Source organism: Condylostylus longicornis, unplaced genomic scaffold, assembly GCF_029603195.1.
Source record: "Condylostylus longicornis isolate FDR11 unplaced genomic scaffold, ASM2960319v2 ptg000044l, whole genome shotgun sequence".
Classification (NCBI taxonomy): Eukaryota; Metazoa; Arthropoda; class Insecta; order Diptera; family Dolichopodidae; genus Condylostylus; species Condylostylus longicornis.
In genome coordinates this window covers 7,835,894-7,861,770 of record NW_026578013.1, presented here as the reverse complement: position 1 = coordinate 7,861,770, position 25,877 = coordinate 7,835,894, and the positions used below count along the sequence as shown (strand labels likewise).

General features: G+C 26.6%; 6 protein-coding genes across 10 annotated transcripts; 4 read left to right on the top strand and 2 right to left on the bottom strand.

The window, feature by feature from the left end:
- The first annotated feature begins 495 nt into the window (after positions 1-495).
- LOC129610093 (uncharacterized) lies at positions 496-3,845 on the top strand. The gene is made up of 4 exons (XM_055522447.1): positions 496-831; positions 1,156-1,228; positions 1,934-2,203; positions 2,274-3,845. Exons 1-4 carry the CDS (start codon positions 781-783, stop codon positions 3,677-3,679), a joined length of 1,800 nt encoding a protein of 599 aa, XP_055378422.1. The 5' UTR covers positions 496-780; the 3' UTR covers positions 3,680-3,845.
- Positions 3,846-3,887: 42 nt separating this feature from the next.
- LOC129610094 (uncharacterized) lies at positions 3,888-5,452 on the bottom strand. Its single transcript, XM_055522448.1, has 3 exons — positions 4,501-5,452; positions 4,311-4,440; positions 3,888-4,238 (listed from the first exon to the last, which is right to left on the bottom strand). Exons 1-3 carry the CDS (start codon positions 5,335-5,337, stop codon positions 4,153-4,155), a joined length of 1,053 nt encoding a protein of 350 aa, XP_055378423.1. The 5' UTR covers positions 5,338-5,452; the 3' UTR covers positions 3,888-4,152.
- Positions 5,453-7,661: 2,209 nt separating this feature from the next.
- On the top strand, positions 7,662-9,608 carry LOC129610343 (myoneurin-like). Of its 2 annotated transcripts, none has more exons than XM_055522888.1 (7): positions 7,662-8,161; positions 8,215-8,385; positions 8,443-8,831; positions 8,891-9,031; positions 9,095-9,161; positions 9,226-9,263; positions 9,315-9,608. In XM_055522888.1, the coding sequence occupies exons 1-7, from the start codon at positions 8,033-8,035 to the stop codon at positions 9,421-9,423; spliced, it is 1,044 nt and encodes a 347-aa protein (XP_055378863.1). In that variant the 5' UTR covers positions 7,662-8,032; the 3' UTR covers positions 9,424-9,608. The 2 variants fall into 2 exon arrangements, with proteins under 2 accessions (XP_055378863.1, XP_055378862.1); XM_055522887.1 differs by having other exon boundaries at positions 7,665-8,161; positions 8,215-8,391.
- A 722-nt stretch (positions 9,609-10,330) lies between these two features.
- LOC129610188 (zinc finger protein 112-like) lies at positions 10,331-11,959 on the top strand. Of its 2 annotated transcripts, XM_055522627.1 has the most exons (8): positions 10,331-10,524; positions 10,592-10,667; positions 10,729-10,905; positions 10,962-11,326; positions 11,394-11,534; positions 11,592-11,658; positions 11,726-11,763; positions 11,833-11,959. In XM_055522627.1, exons 1-8 carry the CDS (start codon positions 10,484-10,486, stop codon positions 11,939-11,941), a joined length of 1,014 nt encoding a protein of 337 aa, XP_055378602.1. In that variant the 5' UTR covers positions 10,331-10,483; the 3' UTR covers positions 11,942-11,959. The 2 variants fall into 2 exon arrangements, with proteins under 2 accessions (XP_055378602.1, XP_055378601.1); XM_055522626.1 differs by having other exon boundaries at positions 10,331-10,667.
- A 119-nt stretch (positions 11,960-12,078) lies between these two features.
- On the bottom strand, positions 12,079-13,898 carry LOC129610189 (acyl carrier protein, mitochondrial). 2 transcript variants are annotated; one of them, XM_055522629.1, is made up of 4 exons: positions 13,779-13,898; positions 13,564-13,719; positions 13,197-13,310; positions 12,079-12,660 (listed from the first exon to the last, which is right to left on the bottom strand). In XM_055522629.1, exons 2-4 carry the CDS (start codon positions 13,708-13,710, stop codon positions 12,481-12,483), a joined length of 441 nt encoding a protein of 146 aa, XP_055378604.1. In that variant the 5' UTR covers positions 13,711-13,719; positions 13,779-13,898; the 3' UTR covers positions 12,079-12,480. The 2 variants fall into 2 exon arrangements, with proteins under 2 accessions (XP_055378604.1, XP_055378603.1); XM_055522628.1 differs by lacking the exon at positions 13,197-13,310 and adding an exon at positions 13,029-13,154.
- A 2,674-nt stretch (positions 13,899-16,572) lies between these two features.
- LOC129610266 (zinc finger protein 888-like) lies at positions 16,573-20,025 on the top strand. 2 transcript variants are annotated; one of them, XM_055522787.1, is made up of 2 exons: positions 16,573-16,711; positions 18,072-20,025. In XM_055522787.1, exon 2 carries the CDS (start codon positions 18,072-18,074, stop codon positions 19,464-19,466), a length of 1,395 nt encoding a protein of 464 aa, XP_055378762.1. In that variant the 5' UTR covers positions 16,573-16,711; the 3' UTR covers positions 19,467-20,025. The 2 variants fall into 2 exon arrangements, with proteins under 2 accessions (XP_055378762.1, XP_055378761.1); XM_055522786.1 differs by having other exon boundaries at positions 16,663-16,875; positions 18,072-20,020.
- Positions 20,026-25,877: the final 5,852 nt, after the last annotated feature.

The following is a 25,877-nucleotide window of genomic DNA, read 5'->3' as shown; positions in this document are numbered from 1 at the left end:
AAATTTTTAATGGCAATGTTTTTAATATTTGTAATCTATAAACTGCCAACAAGTAAAAAATTAGCTGATCATGGAAAAACTTTTTTGCAAGTTTATTTTCCGCCATATTATTTTAAAAAATCTAACAGAATATCTAATGATAATTGGATATATTTCTATTTTTTCACCAGATTTTATCTTATGTTAGAATTTCATCACATCAGATTTTAATCAGATTCTATGATTAAATCTGTTGTATAACAGGCACCTTAAGCATAATTTTTTTAAACTGTTGCCAGAAATATACCAAATGCATACAAATGTATGTGTGTTTGTTGTTTCACGTTACAACCTAAAGGTAAAATATTTTAACTCAAACAATTGAACGTTCGTTCTGTCAAGTCATTTCCGTTTGGTATAGCAAAATTGAAATTTTTCATTTTGTTTAAAATTTTGATAGGACGCCAGAAATTGTAGAAGGGAGTGGAAATCAACCGAATATAAAATTTTGCGTGAGCCAACCCTATCATTGGTTTTAATTCAAATTAATCGAAATTCGGAAGGAAAGAATTGATGATGAAGTAAATTACATAGAATTTGAATAAAATTGTTAATTTTTAGGTGAACAATTGTATTTTGGTCAAATTTTAGTCATGTGTATTTAAAATTCTTAAAATTCTTTTAACGCATTAATAGCTTTAGTGAACTTTCCTTTATAATTTATGTAATATTTTCTTATTTTTTAAACTAAAAAATACAAAGTGAGATTAAATTAAAGAAAACTTATCGCAACTTAATAAGATGAATGAAAATGATGAAAAAGTCATTCGAGTTGGTTCAAGAAAAAGTGAGGTAAATGTTATATTCAGCATTACTAAATTTAAATTAGATTTAAATAAAAATTATGAAATTATTGTGCAACCTGTAGAATTGTTATGTCACCATGTTAATTTGGATAGAAAAAAGTAAATACTTATTTAATTTAAATAAAAAAAAAAGGTGGAGCAAAGCTAAGAGGTCAAAACTACTTGAAATAAAAATGAATTTAATTAAAAAATTAATACAACCTTAAATACCATGTTTTGTAATTTAACATTTTCCAATGAATTGAAACACGTATTTGTCATTTCTACTCAAAATTATTTAATGCTTTTAATTATTTTTATATCTATTTAGCTGGCACTGATCCAAACCAAACATGTGATAAGTGAACTTCAAAAACAAAATCCTGGAAAAATATTTGAAATACGTAAGTATTTATCAATAGTGAATATGGTTTAAGACGTAAGAAGTAGTATGTACATACATACTTATATACAATTAGCTAATTAAAAGTGAAAGCTAAAATACTAATACTAAACACGTGTTAAGTATTTGCATGTTGTAATATTGGTTTATGAAACTTGCCTACCTACTGGTTATTATAGTGGTAGCTAAATAAAAAACTAAATTGGAACAAATTGCATTCGTTAAAAACTTTTTCAAAACAATTATGTGTTATGTATTTAACTAGCTACCTTTTATTTTATTAATTTCGTGAAAAACTCTCCCATAGTTAGATCCTTTGAATTTCTTTAGAAGCACTAAAAAACATATAAAAATACAAGTTTAAGATCGATAGGTACATACCTATCCATAAACTTATTTTATAGTGTTTAAGTAGGTACATAGGTACCTATTTAGTTAAACGAAACACAATCATTCTAATATAGAAAGTCCAAACGTATTAAAGTACGTACATAAAATTAAGTAAAAATTTAATTTTTCTTAAAATCCTTAACGATAAAAATTTGCCCAGTTTTCAAATGTAATTTAGGTTTATAAGTATTAAAATACACGCAAACAATGCGTTGTTCGTTATACAAAAGGAATTTTGTTGTTTAATAAATTGTTTTATAATATAAAGTACAAAAAATATTCGAATTTATCTATTTCAATAAAATTTATATTTTAGATACCATGTCTACTATAGGAGACCGAATATTAAATGTTTCACTGCCAAAAATAGGTGAAAAAAGTCTGTTTACACGAGATTTAGAAGATGCATTGAAACACGGCCGTGTCGATTTTATTGTTCACTCACTTAAAGATTTGCCTACAACTCTTCCACAAGGTATGACGATAGGAGCTGTTCTGGAACGTGAAGATTCTCGGGATGCTTTGGTGCTAAATGATAAATATAAAAGTTATACATTGCAAACTTTACCAAAAAATGCTTTAATAGGTAGAAAAAATTCTTTAATTAAATATTAATAAATTATTTTGAAAACAAAGCAACACTTCGTATATTTAAGGTACGTCATCGCTGCGTCGAACAGCCCAAATTCGACGCAAATTTCCCCATTTAGAAATTTGTGATATTCGCGGAAATTTGAACACACGTTTAGCAAAACTAGACGCTCCAAATTCAAAATTTGCTGGTATCATATTAGCTCAAGCTGGTTTAGTACGAATGGGTTGGACGAACAGAATCAGTCAAATTTTAGAACCCTGTGAGCTTATGTATTGTGTTGGGCAAGGGGCTTTAGCAGTTGAATGCAGAACCGACGATGAAATTACTCTTTCAATGCTAAAAAATCTTATTTGCTTACCGACGACGTGTAAAATTTTAGCTGAACGTAGTTTTTTGAGAACCTTGGGAGGTGGTTGCAGCGCTCCAGTCGCTGTTTATTCTAATCTATCATCAACATCACGTGATAGCATTAAGTGTTTAAATAATTCTAATTTATCATTACGTGGAGCAGTATGGAGCCTTGATGGTAAATCAGAGATCATGGATGAAGTCAAAGGTTTACTAGAAATAAGAAAACGCAGAAAAACTGAAGAGTACTCAACAACTGAAGACGAAGATGATTTGGAAGTAAGTCCATCAAAACGCTCCCGTCTTGATAAAAATGTAATTAATGATTATGAAGGTGAAAAGAAAATTGAAAGCCCACGAATAATTAATGATGACCCAACCTTGGAAAGCTTTGATGGAAAAATTCCGAACATAGAACATTTGATCAAAGTACATGGAGATTTATTTAAAAAATGTCCTCATTTACAAAAAAAGATTACAGAAAGTGGATTAACAAATTTAACAAAAGATAAGTGCCCTCTAATGTTACCTGTAGGAGACGATTTTATGGGAGAATGTCCTGTTGCAGACACCGAAGAAAAAGTTCAACTTGTAGACTTACATACTAAAACTGAATTTGAAGTAACTAATGGAGAGCTTAAGGTACATCATCAAGAAGAAAATGGTAATATTTCAAAACCTTCGTTTTCAGATAAATTCAATAATAGTTTATCTAATGAAAGTCACAACCAATTGCAAGATTTTGCTAATAATAATTTGAAGGAAAATTCAAATACGACATTTGCTAGTAATTCCAAGAAGCCTGAATCCACTTCGACAGAGAAAATCTCTATTAGTGGTGAAAAACACGAAGGTTGCCCTTTCTTAAAAGTGAAGTTAGTCGATCACGTAGATGAAGGAAAATCAAATGAGATAAGCGAGCGTTCCCTGTCTCCGGAACTTTTAGAAAGTGAGTGCAGAAATCTTTTTTGTGGAATATTCAGACATAAATGCTTCGACAAAAATCTTTTCAAAAAATGCGATGATTTGGGTCGTGATTTGGCTCTCAATTTAATAAATAAAGGTGCCTTAGCAATTATGAAAATAGCTCAAGATGAAATTCGTCAAAATGTTAAGTAAAAAGGTGTTCTAATTTATTTTGTTAATAAGTTTTTGGTTGATTTTTATTTACGTGTTACAATTTTATAATTATGTTTATATTTTTTCTACCTGTTAAAAAGAAATGTATATTTTTATAAGTTCGAAAAATTTAAATTGTATGTAAATGGCTCTTTATTTTATTTAAAGTCCAATATTTTCATATGTGGAAAAAGTATCACAAAATAAATATTGTTATGGTAAAATAAATTTTTATTTTTTTTCTCTTTTTTACAAGAAAAAATAAACAAGTTTTTGAAATTATAATAAAAATTTTTATGACTAGATGACATTATATTTCGATTTATTCAAACACAATGTAAAAATACTTTGGCCAAACGCTCAAAAATAAAATAAAAATTGTTTTAAACTAAGGACTATATTGAACTTTCATCCTTATAAGTGCAAAAATCGTACGCTGTCTGATTTGAATGTATTAAGTTTAATCATTTGCTTTATCCATATTCAGATTGTATAGTGAGAGCAAATTGACCTTTAGGAATAGATGTGCCATGGTACCAAATTCTTGTATCAACTAAGACTGAAATACATATTTTAAAAATTCGTTATTAAGTAGATAAAGAAAGAAAACTTTAATAGTAAATAAAAAAACCTGCATCTCCTGGCTCAACATAAAAAGAAAAAGAATGACAAATTTGATCACACTCAGGTGTAGGTGCTAAGACCCAACTTTTATTCCCCTGTAATTGAGCTTGCCACATCAATCTTGGTATGTAATCGAGCTTTCATAAAATTAAAAAAAAAATGTCACTTTTTTTTTGTTTCAAAAAAAAAAAACATACATGCATTATAGCTCCTTGTTCGTATCCTAAAAATATATAATCAGTATTCGGCATTTCAGCATCTTCTGGTAAAAAATGAGGTCTTGGATATAATTTTCGCAATTCCTCTAATATAACTGGATGGCAATTACTCCAGCCAACATACCACGGAGGATAACCATCTGTAAACTTAGATCTAGCATCTGACATTTGAAATACTTCCCTCAGTGTCATAAAATCTGAACGAAAATGTAAAAATTGGCAATCTTCCTCTAATGCACCAGGTACTTTTAAATACAAATCTCGTAAAAAAGTAAAATTTAAAATTTTTTTTGCTGGCCAATGTCCAACAGCATTTTTTATAATAATAGGTTGCGAAGAATAAGCAAATGGAGAAAATTCTTCCCTGGTTAAATTTTGTAATATTAAAGGGCCTTTCACTTGACTACAAAAGCGACAATCACTAATAGGACGTGTTGCTTCCCATACTAAATAATTATTTGGTACAAAACATCTAACACCCAATAAGAAATGAACAACTTCGTACACCACTGGTGTAGCTAAAAAAATGAAAGCAAAAACTCCGCAAGCTATCCATAGATTGATTCGATTTGGATTTTGTTGTTCAATTTGAGTACGTAACGCTGCATGGAGATCATCCGATGTAACGATTCCCGTTTCAAGTACTCTTGAGTGTAAAGTGTTTAATTTTTGTATAAAATCTTCGCTAAAAAACTGTTGGTTTCTACGAGTCCTGTTATGATGTGAGAATAAGGTTTCTGTGGAATTGATGGGAATATTCGAAGACTGTAAACCATTATCCGAAATTTCATTATGGCTTGAACTATTGTTTGTCATTTTCTGTATTAATTATTTTAATTCTTATTTTTTTTATTGCCTACTCAATTATTCCAATTTCGATTTTGTATTTTTGTCTCTCATTTTCATTACTGCTAAAAGTTCAACTGTTGAAGTTTAGAATAAAGATGTTTAAATGTCATTAGAATCGTTCAGTAACCAACTGTTACTCCGTTAATGATTGAAAATATATTTAGTTTCATTCAATTGATTTTCCATCAATTTACTTATATGTATGTTTAATAGGCAATTTATGATAACTTTACGAAACAAGAATTCACAAATAACTCAGTTCAATTATGAATTTTACTAATACAACATTATAGTTGCGGAATCAATAAGAATGTGCCTATTACACTACTCAGTTCAATTTTAATTCTTGACCACTGAATGATTTTTCATTTCTTTCGTTTATAAAGCTGAATACGGAGCAGCATTTTTAAAAATATTTTCGTATTTAGAAATAATTACATTTATATATAAAAGCTTTCTTCACTATTAAACAAATGAAATAACGGATATAAAATAGCTCATTTATTAAAAATCAAACACTCAATTAATTTTTTGAGTAAGTGAGTAATCTCTCAAGCAAATATTTTTGTTGAGCCTAACATATATCGAGAACAACAGCATGACGGAATTTCCCGTAATTATTCTCTTATGCTAGTCTGAACTTATGCGAGACTCTGGGAATTACCGCACAAAAAAACTGAAGGAAAATGGAATAGTTTAATTTCAATTATTTTATTTCAATTTTATAACATAAAATTTGATCATAAATTATGTACATTTAACATAATAAAGTTGAATTAGCAAACCAATTACATATATCTTTGTTAACTTAATAAAGTAAAATGTGAAGCGAAGTTGATTTGTTATCAATATTGGATTAAAGATATTAGTATATCTTTAAATATTTAGTTTCATTCAATTGATTTTCCATCAATTTACTTACATATATATATTTTTAATAGGGAATTTACGATGAGAGAATTTATGATTTAAATATCTTCACATTTAGAAACACAATCTACATCATCACAGTCACTCTCTTATTCATCTCCATCTAATTTTTAATTTCAGCGGGTATAAAGTTTAAGCTTAAGCAGGGATTCCCGTAATTTGCAAATTTACCCTTTGTAAAATGACAGGAATTCCCGTAATAAAAGTTAATGAATGTATTGCATTAGAGTGGTTTCAATATAACTTGAATAAAAATGACTTTTATTTTGTGACAACTTACATTTTGACAAAGTATACAATATTATATGTTATATGTCAGTTACTGTTTAGCTATAGGACAAAATTTGTGATTTAATTCGAGTCTGATGAAAGTCGTGTAAACATTGTTTGATACCAGGATTGTCTGATGGCAAAAAATAAAAATTACCATATTTTCATCTTTTTATTTAGGATATAAATTTTCATAGGAAAATTATTAAATCTTGACGTAAAGTCTGAACTCTATCAATTATTTTCAGTCTGATGTGTACAATCATTAAGCGCCAGTTAAAATCAGACTAAGGACCTAATCGTTTATCCCGCTATTTTACACGGAAAGTGAGAAAAAAGTGAGTAACTATCAAATACAAAGTTGAACAAAATTTTGTCTGTAAAAAAAAAGAATGTATTTTAGTCATAGTAAATACAAAGAACAAAATTTTGACCATCAGCATATTGTGCTACTTCGTTATTGACGGTAATTTGAAAATAAAATAAACAAAATACGTTCATAAATATTTTTTTTCTAAGTTTCACATTTTTATAAGCGAAAATTAAAATTTGTAGTTTTTTATATGTATAACCAATAAATACTTGTTTATGTTTGATAAATATTTTGATGTTTGACGTTTATCATCCATCCTGTTTAATCGTAGATTAAATCTAAAGTGTAGCACTTTAAACTTTTCCGCAGATTGTAAAACTCGAAATACATTTCTTCAAAATCATGAATACAATTTTGATTTATTTAATATGTATATGAATTTTTGATGTGCTCCAAAATTTATTTTTATATATAAAAATTGCAGGTTGTAAGTAATTTTTTTAAGAGAAAATTTGAAATGAAAATAGGAAAAAAACATTCATATTAGAAAGAAGGAAAAAACTGTCTGTATTTCAAAAGTGATTTAGATTTTTTATACAAATATACATTCACATTTTTGCTATTGCATTCACAACAAAAACAGCGCCCACGGTACAAGCCCGTATTTTTATTCGCCGTCGCCGTAGCTTCAGGATGTTGAAATGTCAGATTCTTATATTTTCGCATTAGATTAAAATAAAAACTGACTAAGTTTTATTCCAAAAATTTTTACGGAGGACGACTTAAAGGTTTTTTTCAAAATTTGTCACCTCATGGTTTTAGGGTTATAAACTAAATTTATTAATTTAAAAATAACTTTTTTAAATTTCAAATTCGGCGAATTGAATATTAAAATCGGGGTTTCTTTCAGAAAATAATAACTTTCAAAGACTTTGGATTAAAAATATTTTATTCATTTCAACAAAAAAATAATATTAAAATCTATAATAAACGGAAAACCCCATTTTACTTAAAAGTGGATTTAGAATAGTTCGCATCTAAGAGTGCAATATATTTTGTTGTTTTGTATTGTTTGTATTGTGTTTGTACCTGAAACAAAGTTTACTTTTTGGAAACAAAATGAATTATAATTTATAAAACTTATTAACAATGGATTTCGATGTCGAAGTAATTCTTGAAAATATTTGCCGTGCTTGTTTATGTAAGGATCCCGTATTGGAAATTTCACATGAAGTTTCTGAGAAGCTAAAACTTTGCGGTGGAATAAGCGAAGATGAAGTAGTGTTTCATTGTTTATTTCTTTTCAATTTTATTTGAGTTTCTTATTTTAGATTGGAAATAAAACTTTTCCCAGTAAAATATGTCACAAGTGCTTTATGAATTTAGAAATATCCTTTCAATTTCGACAATTATGTCAGCAATCAGATAAAAGGTTAAAAGAAGGTTTACGAAGTTCATTGATAAATTTTAATGAGCATGAAAATTTACTGGAAAACTTAAAAGTTGAAGTATAATTAATTGCACTTAAGGAATACATTAAAAAATAAGATTCATTTTAGTTTTTAGCACCTAAAGAGGAACCAAATGAAATTGTTGAAGAAGATTTTATTTCAAACAATTCCCCAATTGAATTTACATTAAATTTAGATAATACTGAAAATGAAAGATTTACTTCAAAATTTGAAGAGGGAACTGAATTGAAATATCCTACAAAATCAAATTCAGATCTTGATGCTAAAGATTGTACTAAATTGGATTTTGAATTTGCATCTAAAACAAAAACTAAGCGAAAATATACAAAACGTTTAAAAGATAAAAAATTGGATAAACTCTCTGATTCAGGAAATTCTTCTCACACTTGCGAATTTTGTGGTATAAGTTATGTTTCGAAATTTTCTATGGAAAATCATATGCGACTACATTCTGCCCGTCTTAGATTTGTTTGCGAGTAGTTTTGAATACTGAAAATTGTTTCTTAAATATACTTATTTATTAATTTGATTATAGAATATGCGATGAATCTTACGCGGGTAAATTTCAACTAGAACAACATATGTGTTCAAAGCACACTGGAGAAAGAAATTTTAAATGCGAATACTGTGAGAAAGCATTCTTTTCAAAAACTTTAAGAAATAAACATCAAAAACGGTAGAAATTTTCAATTAATTTTCATTTATTATACATAATGCTTCATTATAAACTTCTTAATAGGTCGCATTCTAAACTATTCAAATGTGATCAGTGCGATAAGTGTTTTGGAAGATCAGATTCGCTAAAGGTAAAATTTTAAACTATTAAATCGATTTTTCGAATTATCACAAGAGACCTTATACTAATTTTAGAAACACATGAGAGTTCATACTGGAGAAAAGCCTATAGTGTAAGAACTCATTTAGATATGAATTTTTCAAATTAATATACTTTTTTGTAGTTGTGACAAATGTGGAACAAGATTCAAGGAACTTCATCATTTGAAAAACCATAATAAATCAATGACTCCTTGCATCCTAAAAATGAGTATAAAAGTCAAAGATGGGTAAAAAACACGATATGGATACAGTTGCTTACAGGTTCATTTTTCCTGTACAATTATGTAACACATACATAAATACATATATAATAGATGTTCCTTTTGTATTTGAAAAGTATTTGTATAGTATAAAGAAATACGTATTTGAAGAAAACAATTCGTATCACCGTATAATAAATTTTCCAATTCTTAACGGAAAAATATTTGCATGTATATTGGTAATATATTATGTATTTCAGAGAACATTTGATTTAAATTATGCATTAAGTATACATTTCATAAAATGTCAGTTAGAAAGCTCTTCAACTCATCGTTAAGTCATGGAGGCGGAAATGCGCTATAAATATACCTAAGCACAAGTATTGACAGACACCAATATCCATTCGCACAAACACAAAAATTTCGTCATCCTCTATGCCCATCCCACTCAGGGAACCTTCCTAAGATCTCACAAATTTTGTTAAAAAATGGCTACGAGTCCTTGTCTAGATATTGAGTTAGCATGAATATTCAAATCCTCAGATCTTATGAAATTTTGATCCAAGAAACTAATTGACAAGGAATTCGGGACGGAAATTTTTATGGCTATAATTCTCATAGAAATATCAGGTTTTGACGTAAATTCTGAGTACTGTCACACAATTTTAATCAGATATGCAAACAGTCGTTAGAATCGCGAATTTAATTTTAGGTTTTGTCACATATTTGTATAAAAAACACCTTAGATTTTGTCATAAAACAGTAACTTACGTAAATATCAAAAAGAAGAATTAAAACTTTGCTAATGTCCCAAAGAGAGCAGTTTGGCTTTTGCTGTCATAAAATTAAATTAATAATATTTTTAATGTGCGCTAGCAGAAATACCTATACTTTTGTTATGTCAAGGTTAATATGGTTACTACACTGGCAAAAAAGTAGCCATGTTTGCAGGGTGCATATACGTATCTTTATGCCCTTCAAGAAATCAGAGTACAATCAAATTATTAAGTATAATTGATGCTATAGCTGAAATGAGTTCAATTAATTTAAAATCGAACATCATCTAAGGAATTCTATTATTTGTCGTAAAAATGCAGATTCTCACAAAAGGCAATGGAAAAAATTATGCTGAGTAAAATTTAAATAATGAATTTGAATATTGAAATTTTTAATGGAAATGTTTGTCGCGCTTGTTTCAGTAAAAATCCAGCATTTGAAATTTCGCAAGATGTATTTGAGAAACTAAAAATTTGCGGTGGAATTAGCAGCGAGGAAGTGAATTTTATTACAATACGATAATAAAAAATTATATAATATAAAAATGTACTTTTTTTAGATCGAAGATAAAACATTTCCTCGTAAAATATGCCAAAAATGCTTTCTGGATTTAGAAACATGTTTTGAATTTTGGCGATTATGTCAGCAATCCCATAAAATATTAAAAGAAAATCTACGAAATGCACAATCAAGATTTAAGAAGCAAGAAGATATTCTCAACAACCCTAAAGTTGAAGTATACAATAATTTTTTTAAAAATATTACATCTTAGAACGTGAAAAACATTTGCAGTTTGTGGCACCTGCACAAGAACCAATTGAAAAGGACGAGGAGTTTTTTGAGAACAAATCCCACGCACGATTTACCTTGCATTCATATAGTTCCGAAAATGTACGACTTTCTCAAAAAATTAATTTGATACCTGAGAAAATCCATTTAAAATTTGCCGGTGAAAAGCCTCATTCAACAAAAAGTATTGATGTTAAAAATATATTCAATACCAATTTGGGAATTAAACCCAATAAAAAATTAGATGAGCAAAACCATTCAGAAAATAGACATCATTTATGTGAATTTTGTGGCAAAAATTATGTTTCTAAATTTTCTATGCAAAATCATATGCGGTTGCATTCTGCCCGCCTTAGGTTTGCCTGCGGGTAGATTATTATAATTAAAATGTTTTGAATATTCGTTAAAATAAATAGCTGTATATTTAATTTTCAGGATATGTGATGATTCATATGCTAGAAAGTTTCAGCTAGAGCAACACATGTGCTCAAAACATACAGGGGAAAGAAATTTCAAATGCGAATATTGTGACAAAACATTCTTTTCAAAAATTTTAAAAAATAAACATCAAAGAAGGTAATATTTTACATAATTGTTTCTGTATTATATGTATGTATATCTAAACTATGCTAGATCACATTCTAAACGGTTTAAATGCGACCAATGTGATAAATATTTCGGAAGACCAGACTTGTTAAAGGTAAAATTTTGTAGTTTCCATCTTTGAAAATTTTCTGAAAGGCCATACATATAATGGTTAATTTTAGAAACACATAAGAGTTCATACTGGAGAAAAACCTATAGTGTAAATATTTATAGAACTAGGTTGCATATACCTATGTATTTTTATAAATATTTTAAAATATTTCCTCAGTTGTGACAAATGTGGAACAAGATTTAAGGAGCTTCATCATTTAAAAACTCATAATAAATCAATGAGCACTTGTGTATTGAAGATGAGTATAAAAGTAAACGATAAATAAAATAGTGTTTTAACTAAATTTTATGGATTCTTCTTTACAACATTCCATTTGTCAGCAAAATTTTGTTTCCTATTTTTCAGGAATAACATACACATTTGATTTTTAATTTCGAACGCAACGACTGATGAACTAATACATTTGTAGATGCAAAAAATTAATTTTATTTGTCTTAAATTTGCAACAATAATCTTGTCTATTTTTGAAAATGTTATAATCTGCAGTTACTTTTTTTATGCTTTTACAAAACGCGTACATACATACTACGTACAAGTTATACATTACTTATATTATAAGTTGAAATACATCTTTCAAAAAAAAAAAAAAGTAATAGTGTACATACGGTTTCATCTTGAAAAACAATTTGTGTTTTATATTGTTTATTGAACTTTACAATTTTTGGTCTTGAATTTTTTGCTAAAAATGCGTTTATAACAAGCAATTGCGTTATTTATAAAACTGGGTTTATTTTAACAAAAAAACTTTGAAAATGGTTTTAATCCATTGGTTTTTTATTATTTTCTAAATTTTATTAAAATAGATTATTCATAAACATCCTCCTTATCTGCTATGTATCGTATAATATCCTTAGGCTTAAGTAGCCTTTCGGCGTCACTATCAGGAATTTCAAAACCAAATTCGTCTTCCATTGCCATAATGACTTCAACGTGATCTAAAGAATCTAAGCCCAAATCATTCATGAAATGAGAGTCCTCTGAAAGCTTTTAAAAAATTTTTGCCATATTATATTTAAACTTTTTAAACAGCAGAAATATTTTTAAAATTTGAATTATTGTAGTAAAATTTCTAAAAATTGATAATCAATCGATACGTTTGATTAATTTTTTGCTTGTAACATTAAACTGTTCGAGAATTTTTTTTTATAAATTAAAGTATGTAATGAATTATTGATTTATTTTTAAATCGGTCCCATTTTTATGATTCAACAATCTCAATAAACAAAAATTCGCATTTCAAATTAAGTAAAGAAGTGTATTTAATATAGAACTGGATAAATTTTGTAATTTTACAATAATTCAATTTTAAAATTCATTTTTTGAGTAAAAGAAATTTTTTCTTTAGTCTTTACCTTTGTGGGTTCAATTTTGTCGTATAGTTTCAATACTAGAAATACCCGCTCTTTAATTAATTTTAAGTTAAGTGGTGGTTTAGCTGAATAGTTACGTATCGATTGCATCTCAAATTTTGATTTTTCCTTTAAATAAAATTATAAATTATTTTTTCAATTGGAAATTACCTTATCGGCAGTAATTTTATCGTATGCTGCAATTACTTTAAGTACTCGTTCACGGATTTCCGATATCATTGGTTTTGTAGAATATTTTTTTGAAACATTGTTTTTGAACTTGTTCTTTTGAAAAATTTAGAGACATAAAATATATATTTTAAAGATGCAAATATGGTTTTAATCAATGATTTTGTTCTCAGATTTGCAGATAGATACATATGTATGTATATAATGTATTTAGGTTGTTTGAAATTTTTCAGTTCAAACAAAATTGAGGTTATTTTAAAAAGAGCATAAAGTAAATTATAGCTATACAAAGTTGTTAATTTTAAGTGGTAAATACCAAAATGATAATAATATATTAACGTTAACTTACATTGAACAGGCCAACAAAATTAGTAGTGGATGTATTTCTAGATAACATGTGTGACTGTGAACCAATGATTGATCGTAGAGCAAGCCTTTTGTAGACTGTAGATGCCGCAAATCGTCCTACATTTCGTCCAACTTGTGTAAAAGACATTTTTGCTACCTAAAGTTTTATTTTAAAATCAAATAATTCTGCAATTCCTTTTTTTTTTAATCTTTTACCAAAGTCTTCTTTTGAAATGAAATGTTATGTAAAAACCCTGGACATTAAATTAGACTTTTGACAGTTAGTTTGACATTGACATTAGTGATGGACATGTACAGAATGCGCCTCGAAATTGATTCTCCAAGATCGATTTTCGCTTTTAGAACAAAAAAATTGATATTTCCACTACTCTTTTGTTGGTTGAAAAATCCAATAGACAACATTTGCTGCGTTTATATGCAATTGAAATTTCAAATCAACATTGATCCACTATATAAACGAATTAATAGATGCAGAATTTTTTTCCATCATTTTGTTACTTACTTTCTTGTTTTCTATCTCCTTGTTTTTTTGGGCTCTTTCATAGTCAAGGTGGATGCATTTGTTTGTCGTTTTTAACCCAAGGCTCGAGGCTTTTAAGCTGAGCGCTTTTTTATTACATTTGACACTTTTTAGATAAAATTTTAATTTCTAAATTTAAGTAAATCTCCGCCCAACTTGAATTTGATTCAACTTCTTTAGGGGAAAAAAACTACATTTGTCTATCGGGCCTATCTACAAATAGGGCCTAATCGTTTATCTCGCTATTTTATTTGGAAAGTAAGAAGATAGTGAGTAACAATCATATATTTGTATAATGTAATTTTCGAATAAGAATTATTTGATATTGGATATCTCGTTCTTTTTTAAAATGTATACAAAATTTATTAAACATAAGCAGAACATACATAGAGAAGAACATATTATGTTTTGACAGCCTTCTGATTAGTGTTTTTGAAACACTTAATATCTGTCTGTCTGATGTAAGCAAATTTTTAAAAACTTTATAAGACTTGAAAAATTTTTTAAAAATTTTGCATGCAAAGCGTCTGGGGTGATACTTTTTGGACGAAAATGAGAGAAAATTATGATGTTTTCACTTTCTCAATGTTTAAAGTTTTTTCAAAGGTTGTAAAGTAAAATTTAGTGTTTTAAAAACTTTTAAAAATCTTACAGCTGTCGAAACAATAACATTTTTTCCAAAACTTGTCAATTAAAAATAAAATAAAATAACCTAAACAGGCTCACAAAAGGTTTTTTCTAAGTTTCACTCTTTTATAATCCAAAATCAAAAATTTCGGTTTTTGGGATAACCAAAAAATATTTGTTTATGTTTGATAAACATATTTATAAAGTTTTTAAGTTTTCCCGTTTAGTTTATTTTTTTACTTGAGAACTTTTTTTCCTTTTGCGAGAAATTACGTTATTGTTTCTCTTTTTAAAGTTTTCGCAAGATTTATACCAAGACCGATTATTTCCTTGGATCATTAAGTTATAACAATGGAACGAATTTTTATTTTTGTATGTAGCCATTTTGTCTTGTCAAATTTTGATACTAAACATAGGTTCTTTAATTTGAAATTTTTAGTTGAAAATTGAAATACGAAAAAATCTAAAATTTTATATGCGATAAAGTCTGATGATTTTTTACATATTAGAGTAAAATTATCTGACGGTGTTCAGTAGTTTAATAATTTTGTTAATGATGGCGTTTAGTAATTTAATAATTTCGAAATAAAATCAGGTGATCCTCAAAACTTCCACAAAAAATTGATTGTTCCTATTTACTTTTTAAGTAATCTGACAGTAAGTCTGATGAGAATAAAGCTTGACATAACAAAAATATCAAATCATTTATTTGCAATATTTAATTGGAAAAAATAGGGTATCTTCGGAATTGTATCTACGACACTTCATACACATTCTTTTAATCAACAAAAAAATTTGACGATGTGTTATGTTCCGAATTGATTTGATGTTGGGTCTGCTACTTGTTAACACTGAAATATTTGTCAAATTGTGTATCTAAAATGCTTTCGATACATATAGTTGTAAGTAGAAATTTTTAAATTAAAATAAAGAGAATCAAAATGTTTTCTTATTAAAGTAAACAATGGAATGAAATAATAAAATGCATCAAGATTTTTTAGTTTTCAAATGTAAAATAATACAATGTGTTTAAAAAAGGATACATTGTATTAGAATTTAAATTGAAATTTTTTTTTTTTTTTCGATCTTGACAAAATCGTACAACTTTCATTTGATTATTCCAAACAAAACCATATATGTACATAATTAGTAAAATTATTAATATTAAGTGTACACTTTCTGAAATTTGTAAAAACACATGAAAATTAACTCGATATTTCGAAGAAAATATGTCTGTTTTTTGAAGTATAGAATGTAATGAAATTTTGAAAAATGAGACTATGTTCACTTTTCAAAATTTCATAGTGGAAGGCTTTTTTGAAATACAAATGTTATTATAACATAAAATTATAGAAATGTTAGAACTAATAATATAGAAAAGGTTTGAATTTTAACCTATTGTAATTAAAAATTTGAAAAAAGTGATGTTATGGGAAATTTATGATGTTAAAACATGATTTTTATATCTTCCATAAGAAAAATATGTATTTATTTCTTAACATAAAATATCTCTTTATTCGTCTCAGTCATGATAAGAATACATACGTGTTAATTCCTCAGCTGTTAAATCTCTTCCTGCTCGGCCTGTATTTTCAGCTGTGGAATATAATAATTTCTGTTATTTAGTCCGTCAGACAAAATCTGAAGTCAAAAATGGATTACATGGGTTTACATGGATTTAGATGTTAGACTTTTATCAGATTTAGATTAAATCGTTGATTTTGTTGTATATGTAAATAGTAACTAATTGATAATAGCAAATTATATTTCACAATTAATAAACATGAATTGGTGAGGAGATTCCTCAAATCCTTAAGGTTTCATTTTATATAAAGTGTGACATATCGAAAAGAAAATCAACTTTACTCATCCCTTATATCTTTATCTGATATTTTTTCCAAAAAAAAAAAAAACAAAAGTCGAAATCAAAAACTAGTGTAAAATATATTTTTGTGGTGACAGCAGCTGCTGCTTCTCAGTGGTGAGAACTTCTTTATTTTTATTTTTTTTTTTGTAAGTGTTTATTGTTTTCGGTGAAAAAAAAAAATAATTAAAATCAGTGTTTACAAATAATAAAGATTGCAAAAAATAAAACAAAACTTTTTTTTACACTGATAATTTTTGGAAAAATATTTCAGAATTCAGGTATTAATTTTTATGTTTTTATGATATAAGTGGGGGCCCAAAAATTTTTTTTAGAATGGCCGAAGGCTTTTTATTAAAAATTTTATATATAAGTAGATACATATATTAAAAGTTCAAGTTGCCAATTTTGTCGAATTTTCTCTGTACTGTACGTCACAAGAAAAAAAAAAACAGTTTAAAATATATTTTTGAGCAAAGTATTTAATTGTCTAAATATTTAGATGCATAAACAATATGGCTGGTTAGTTTTATTAATATTAGAATTATGCCATTTTTGTTGTTTTATGAACAAGGTCTGTAGAGAAATATAATGAAATCATATTACAAGTACTCAGGTCTTCGTAGTAGAAAGCAATGATGGTGACGACGAATTATTTAAGCATAATATTTTTATATATATATATATATATATACAATTGTTTATACGTATGGGTTGCTTAAGCAGGTCTATTTTAACAGTGTATGTGAGGAGTTATATGGGATTGGGACTGCGTAAGTTTTGTTTTAACAGCAATGTATTGCTCGCATTTAATTTTAATACTATATACATATATATTTACTAAGTAATACTTATTATACACATTGTTATAGCTAAGACAGAAAAACACCGTATTTTTTCTTTTGTAATTTTTTTTTAGTTTTTTGTGAATTTGAAGAGCACTGTTTCAATATGATTTTTTTTTTTTTTTTGTCAGATGGATTAAGCTTTATGTAGTGAAGTGATGAGAAGGTTTTACGTAAGATGGGCCTGAGTTTTTTTAACTGGTTTTTAAATTATTTCTGTAAAGTCGCTATGACATGCGTAACCTGCTAAAGTGAAGTTTCTTTTTTTCACTAAATAAAATGGTGTTTCATACCGTTACAATATGCATTATTATACCAATATTTTTAAAAAACTGTAGGTTGACTTTTAGAAAAAAAAAAATAAAATGCAACTAGTTCTTGCTAAAAAAAATAATTGCATTCAAAAATTATTAGATACGCCTAACTTTTCTTTCTATTCAATATAATTATGTATCAACTACGTATATATATATGTATACGTTTTTGAGATTATCTATCTTCTAATATAAAAAAAATTTTTTTGGGACCAAATTTATGTTTCTTTTATAATTTATAGAACTTTTTCAGAGTTATAAAAATGATTATTATATTGATTAAGAAAATAATTCCAACTCTAAAAATTTCATTTTTAGATGGAGAATATGAATGACATAATGGAAGATGATGGTTATGCTGGTTATGAAGCAGATCCTTTGGATGATAATTTTCAAGTTAAATGCGGCCAAATTCTTGTTTCAGCTACTCAAAAATTTTCCTTGCGTTGTGCAGGATGTGATTTGGAATACGATAGTTTTAAAGATTTTATAAATCACTGTATAGAAATGCATTCATTTACAGATTTTGAAGTTGATACAAAAAACAATGCAACAGGTCGCAAATCAGTTTTTGAATTAAATGAGGATTCTAATATGAGTAGTTTAATCACGATGGGCCCGCCAGCTTGTGGCAACTTAGATATAAGTAATGGTAGCTCTCAGAATTTCTCTGAAAAAGGAAACAGGAGTTTCAAAGATCAAAATCAAGATAGCGATATTTGTATGGAAAGTGCAAAACCAAGAAAACCACTTATAACTTTAAAACCAATTGAGTCATTACAAAAGAAAACCTTCAGTAAAAGTGAGGATGATTTTCGATCACCACGTAAAAGGGTTTATCAACAATCAGAATGTCGTTTCCAATGTAAATATTGCGACAAAAGTTATCCATATTCAAGTTCGTTAAGTAAACACAGAAATTTATTTCATAATGAAATAAAAAAGTATCAATGTTCATTTTGTGATAATCGTTTCACAGATGAAATATATTTAATACGACATCAGAAAGCGCGCCATAAAAATGCTTTGCAACCGTATGCAGAAGACCCAATAATATTATTAGAGGATTTTGGTGATAATTTAGGAGATAATAAAAACAATACCGATAATTCTAAATATCCCTCGGTTAAAAATGAACCAATGGAAAATTATATTGCCAACGATGATCATAATATGCAAAAACACATTAAAAATAATGGTAATCATAACGATAGCGAAATTAAGTCAAAAAACAATACTTCATTTAGAAAAGATAAAATTATCTATTCAAAATCAAATTTTCAAGTTCAAAATAATATAAGTGGTCAATCTAGTAAAAGCCCTAAGATGCCAAAAGTGATTTATAAATGTACAATGTGTCCAGAAAGTGAAAATATTACATTTCGATCAAAAAAAGAATGGCAGGCACATGAAAATCATGCCCATCTTCAGCCTGAAAAATTCCGTTGTCAAATATGTAACGTTGGCTATCCCTCAAAAAAACTGTTCCAGGATCATGAACAAGAAAAACATCAGGATCAGAGACCTTACAAATGTCCAATATGCTTCTTTGCTTTTAAAGAACGTAAGCACTTGATGCGACACGAAAAGGTGCATACAGGTGAAAAACCTTTTAAATGCCCATTTTGTGCAGAACAGTTCACAAGAAAAGACGCACTCAAAACACATCATTCAAAAGAGCATCCTGATATGCCAATTGATCATATTAAATAATAGAAAATTTAAACTTATGTATTTAATATTTAAATTATTGTTTTTTGTTTTTTTTTTTTATTTTATTGAGAAAAAATTGAATGCAGGTTATATTTGAATTTCAAAAATATCTACTTGTATTTCTTTAATCTTTAAACGCGTATAGCATATGCTTTATCTATAAAATGAAAATTCCAATTTTAGAAGATAAAGATTTTTTTTTAATAAGTTTTAATTTAAAAAATAAACAAGTATTTAATTATATTATATAAATAATATTAAGTGAAAATAAAAATCAAAAGAATGGCGTTAAATTCCCGTATTATATTCAAGTGTAAAGTAAACGAAAATTAACTCAAATGTTTTATACCACAAAAATTATGACTTTCACCATATAGATGGTTTTACTTTATTTTGTTTTTTTTTTATTTTGAATTAAATTTGAAAATAACAAACATGAAACCAAACCATATTATTATCTTAAAATCTTTTTAAGTTTTCATAGCCCATTCTAAAAATTAAATGAAAAAATCGATAAATAATATAAGTATAAATGAAATTTTATTGTATCTAGCATAGTTTTAATTTAAAACAAAACAAAAATCATTTGAAAATTTTTATCGGTTATAATACAGGGTATTTCAATTGAGTAGTTATTAAATTTCAATAATATACTTTACATATATATTAACATAAAATATACTTAATTTGAAAGTAAATATTACGTAAATTTGCAAAACACACAAAGGTGTATTAATTTAATAACCAATAAGTTATAAATAAAAAAATTTTTGCATACAACAAAATATTCAAATTACTATTTTTTTTAACTTTGGATTTTGTAATTTACTATCGTGGGCAAAAATTTGAATGACTAAAAAATATCTTGTGTATAATATGTTGTGTAGAAACTAAACTTCACAATTAAATTCTTATTATGATAAAAAAAAATAAATTAACAAAAGTTAAATATAATTTGACATAAATAAGATAATAAAAAAATTAAATTTTAGCATATGACCAAAGTTATTTTAAAATTATCTAAAATCGGAATTATTTATATCAAAATAGTAAAAGAATTGTTAAATAAAAATTTCAAAATTATATTGACCTTTTTAAGGTTTTTTGTTATGTAATATTTTACGTACTAACTCTTTTAATTCCCTATTTTTAATTTCTATAGGAGTAACTTCATTTTGTATTTGTATAAAATTTCAAAAAATTAAGAAAATCCCGGCGTAACAGTAGCATATAAATATATATATTTGGGAGAAAAAATTAATTTATTTTTGATGACTTTAATGAAAAAATAACTAGTTGTGAGGTAAATAAATTTAATGTTTTTTTTTTTTTGCAAAATTCATGTGACAAAAATTTTTTCAGATTAAATACATATTACATACATAGTGTGTACGTACACATATATACGTATTATAAATATAAATTCTTTTATTATATATTTATATAATATATTCTACATATTAAAAATTGAAGAAACTTATTTTGTATATTTATATAAAGTATTAAGTTTTAAGTTCAAAATGAAAAGAAAAAACAAGAAAAAAAAAACAATTAATTTAAAAGAGAAATTTGTTAATTATTGTACTTAGCATCGAAGAAAAAAAATTAAATATTTAAATTTATAAAAAATAAAAGATAACAATTGAAAATTTTTATCATCGTAATTATAGAAAGCAAAACAAAAAAAAAAAAGAAAACAAATTAGAAAAATTAAAATAAAATATTTTCATAGATATTAGATATTATGATAAAAAAAATTATATAATTATTTAGAATAACACTAAAAAGTTATAAAAATTATTTGTATTCTCAAAAATTTTCATAATAATTTGTAAAAAAATGAATAGTTTATAGAATTAACTATTTGATAATAGAGGTAATGTGGGTGTTTAAAATTGTTTAAATTATTTCAAAGTTTTTTTTTTTCTTTAAATATAAATAAATTTAGTTAGGTGTGTAAAACTCTAAAACTTGATCTTTTATTTATTATTAAAATACATATATTAAATGTCGAAATTCTAATAATTATTTTAACTATGAATAAGACATTCTAATAATTATTTTGACAAAATGTATGAACGCAGGTGAAAAAATATAGTGAGCGCTTGTAATAAATGTGATTGATACACAAAAATTGAGACGGTCGAACAAACAACCAATTTTAATATCTCATTTGTAAAATTAATTTTTTACGATGTTCAAATTCAGTTTAATAAATTTGAGCTGCAAATTTGAAAATTAGTCATCTTTTTTATTATCATATTTGTATTTATGCACCAAAAAAATTGCACAACTTAACAATATTACAATTATGTAACTTATTTTATTTTATTTTCAATTTACATATTTTGACTTACAGAAAACTAAAATTTACATTAAATCCAAAAAAAAAAAGACAATGATTGTAGAAAAAAAAAACAATACCAAAAATTACAGATATTCTAAAATTACAATATACATACATGTATTATTATTAATTATCTTGGAATCATGTAGACAAATAATCAATTATCTATGAAAACAAGAGTTTTTTAATCGTGTCCTTTGTTAGTGTGAAATCAAGTGTGTTCACAGATTGAACTTGTTACACAGATTCAACATTCTTCTGACAGGTTCGTGTTTACCATAATTACTTTTATGAAACGGAACTACAAAAAAATCAGGAGAACGAGACCTAACATTAGCATTGACGACGATCTTCTTGAAAATATCGGGATAGATTAAATCAGACATCATAAGTTTAAATGAATATCACAATAAGTTGCTTAAAGTGGGTAAGTCAATCAATTTGGGTTTGTTCTTATAAATGGGGAAAAAATGGGATCCTCTCAAGGAAGGTGACGAAGCGCAAATCGTAAAATACTCTTCTGAATCGACTCAATCATATTAATGTGAATATTGTTAGACGACCAAACTTGTGAGGCATATTCTAGATGGGGACAAACCAGAAACGAATACAGGCACTTTAAAATATAGGGGCCATTAAACTCTCTTTATCAGCGTTTAACAAATCCCAAGAAAGAGCTTGCCTTGCCAATCATATAGTTGTAGTGATTAGTGAATCATAGCTTATTATCAAAGTAAACCCCCAGGTCCATAATTGAATCATTTCTACTAAGAACTTGACAATTTAATGTATAGTGTACCACATGTAAAAGTTATCCAGATCACCCTGTAAAGAAAGTGTTGTTTACAAAATGAATCCTCCTGAAAATGTTCATATCATCAGCATAAATTAATACTCCGGAGAACTCACGTGACTGCCTCGGGGAACTCCAGAAATAGCCGCAAGCGGGGATGACACCGATGAACGAAAAAGAACCCTGTATTTCCTTACAGGAAGATAAGAGCTAAGCTATTACAAAATTATTGGAAAATCCAGATAACCTTAACTTTAAAAGAATTACGTCGTGGGGTAAAATATATCAGACATCCATTGCTTAGATCAAGCATTAAGTTTATCACTAATAGACGCAAATGAAAATATTATTTAGTCTGTACTAAGCAATTACCAGTTACCAAGCAACAGCGTTATCATTTACAGAAAAGGGAGGGAAAATGAGAGGAATATATAGGTTAAAAGAGGGAAGAGAAAAAGGGCCAGTAAAATAAAATAACGAGCACAACTTAAAAATAATAAATAACAAAAAATATTAAGACTAACAACATACCAAACACCAGGCAGGCAGAAAAGAGAGAAAAACAAAATAGATAATATAGATAAATAAAGGCGAGAAAGAAAGGCAAGAACCTAAAAAACAAAAATACTACAAATTTAAATTACACAAAAGTCTAGATCTAAGAGTATTCTTACTAATAGCAGGATCAAATATCAAAGAATAAGAATTAAGAGAACGCAACGTTCTAGTGACCGGCTCTTACCATAATCAGTAGAGTAATAGCAAGCATTGTACAACTCAACAGATTTAAGATTCCTTACTTTATACCTAAGAGAAACCTTACCCAACAAAGGATGGCCCCAATGGTCCCCGACACTAGTTAACGGATAAACGCTATGTCAACGACAACCTTGCTTAGCTTCATGCAACGGCAATCTCAAAGGTAAAAATTTCTTCTGAACAGATTTAATGCGAGAAATATTCACAAGACGAAAGGGCGCCCAAACCTCAACAATTAGCCTAACAAATGACACATACAAATGCTTCGCAACATGCGGATCAATAAACTTCCTAGCCCACCTATTTACACAACCCTACCAAGGATCATATTCAAATGAGCACCAAAATCAAGCCTGTGATCAAACATAACCCCAAGATCATGAAAAGTGCTCACTCTCCCCAATACCACCCCGTTAAGGCAATAATCATGCCGGACAACAGAAGACTCTCTCGTCCGTGAAAAGCTTAAGACTCGATACTTGTGAACGTTAAGTTTCAAGCCGTTCACCCGATACCAATCCCAAAAACTATCCAAATCACTCTGTAACTCCAGACAACCGACCGAACCGTCATCACACCTTGGAGTCATCTGAAAAACGCCAAAGGCTTTGCTAAAGTCAGTGTAAATCAGCAACTTAAATTTTTATCTGTGGAAAAATGATCAATTTGCGATTGTTATCAGTTTGCAATATTAAAATATTGATTTAAAAAGAAATTTTCAGTACATACATATATAATTTTCATATAATTTCACATATAATCTTGACATATCTTTACTGGGCAGCAAGAATGAAGATGATTTAAATCAAAAATTTTAACTCCATTAGAAAACAACATATATAATTTCAGTGCACAATTACAGCAGTATTGTAAACCAAGTCCACATTTTTGTTATGCTAAGATTAATCAATATTTATACCTAGGAAAATATAAAAATAAGAAGACAAGCTTTAAATTTATTATAATCATTATATTTTAAAAATAAGAATAAGGAAAAATATTTCAATTACATCGATTTAATTAAAATTAATTTCTTTTTATTAATGTCATTATAATTATTTTTATTACTTATTTTTTTGTGTATGAATCGATTAGCTATTTGTATAAAATATGTTTTTTAATTTAAAAAATTAGAATTTAATACATGTAGAAAAAATTTAATTGAAAATCAAATACAAAATAGTGTAATCAATTTAATGAAATGAATTACTATTTGTTTTTGACTTCAGAATTTCCGTTTCTATTTTTGAGCGATGTTGTATGAGCTTAAAAAAAAATATATATGAAAACATGTACTTAAATTAATTGCAAGCGATAAATTTTCAGAATAAGTTTTATAATTTTATTCTTTTTTTTTTCAAGTTTTATAATGATAGTCAAAGACATGATAATGAAAATTTTAAATTATAAATTTTTATTATTAATATTTGTGACTTATATACTGAATAATGATTAAATATTTATATTTAGTCGCATTTCTTAGAAAAAAATGTACGAAAAAACAAAGAAAATCGAAAAAATTAAATTATAATTAAATAATTTGGTTTTTATGTTATAATTTATTTAACTTATTTTTATATAATTTATATTTTTTTTAAGTTTTTGATATAGCAATAATTGCAAGGTAAAATTAACTAAGAAACTTTTAAAACAAAAAATAAATAATGACATTTTTTTTCTTAAATTGTTAATACATACCTTGTAAAATAAACGCTGATCTAAAAATGACAAAATAACATTTATGTTAATCATTAAATATTTGTTTTTTTTTTTGTAAATAAATTTAATTGTCGCAATATAATGTGTTTGAATAAATTTCTATTTTTTTTTCTTATTGCACAATTTAGAATTATGATTAGATTGTTTATAAAATTCATTTTTATCATTCGAATCAATGACAAGTATGGTGTTTATATTAAACAATTAAAGCAAATTATGATTTTTGTTTTTATATTTTAGATGATTTATAATTTAATGATTTATTAATGCAATTAATCGCTTTGATCGGATGTAAAAATATATTACTTAATTTTAGAAATAAACTAAAAAAAAATTGTTATAATTAATAATATTGGAGAATCAATACTTAAATATAGATACAAAGGTTATGTTTAATGAATTAGCTTAATTTAAAATAATAAATAATATTAATCAAATAATAAAATTTGATAAAATTAAGTTCAAAAATTTTACATTTATTTTAATTTTCCTTGTTGTTTATCAGTTTTTAATTATTAATAAATAATTTATATTACGTCAGTTTCTTTTTTCAAGTTTTGTAAACATACTAATTAAATATCCAGGTTTTCTTTCATATTTATATCTTTTTTTCATATTTATTTGTTCTTTTATAACATTAAAACATATATGTTATGTGTAGTTTCGTTTTTTTATATATGAAGGATTCATTGTGCATACATTCTGAAAAGTAAATGAATGATTATTTTCTGTATGAGTATAAAATAACATTTTGTGATTTAATAAAATTTCATCATACACTGTTTTTGCATAT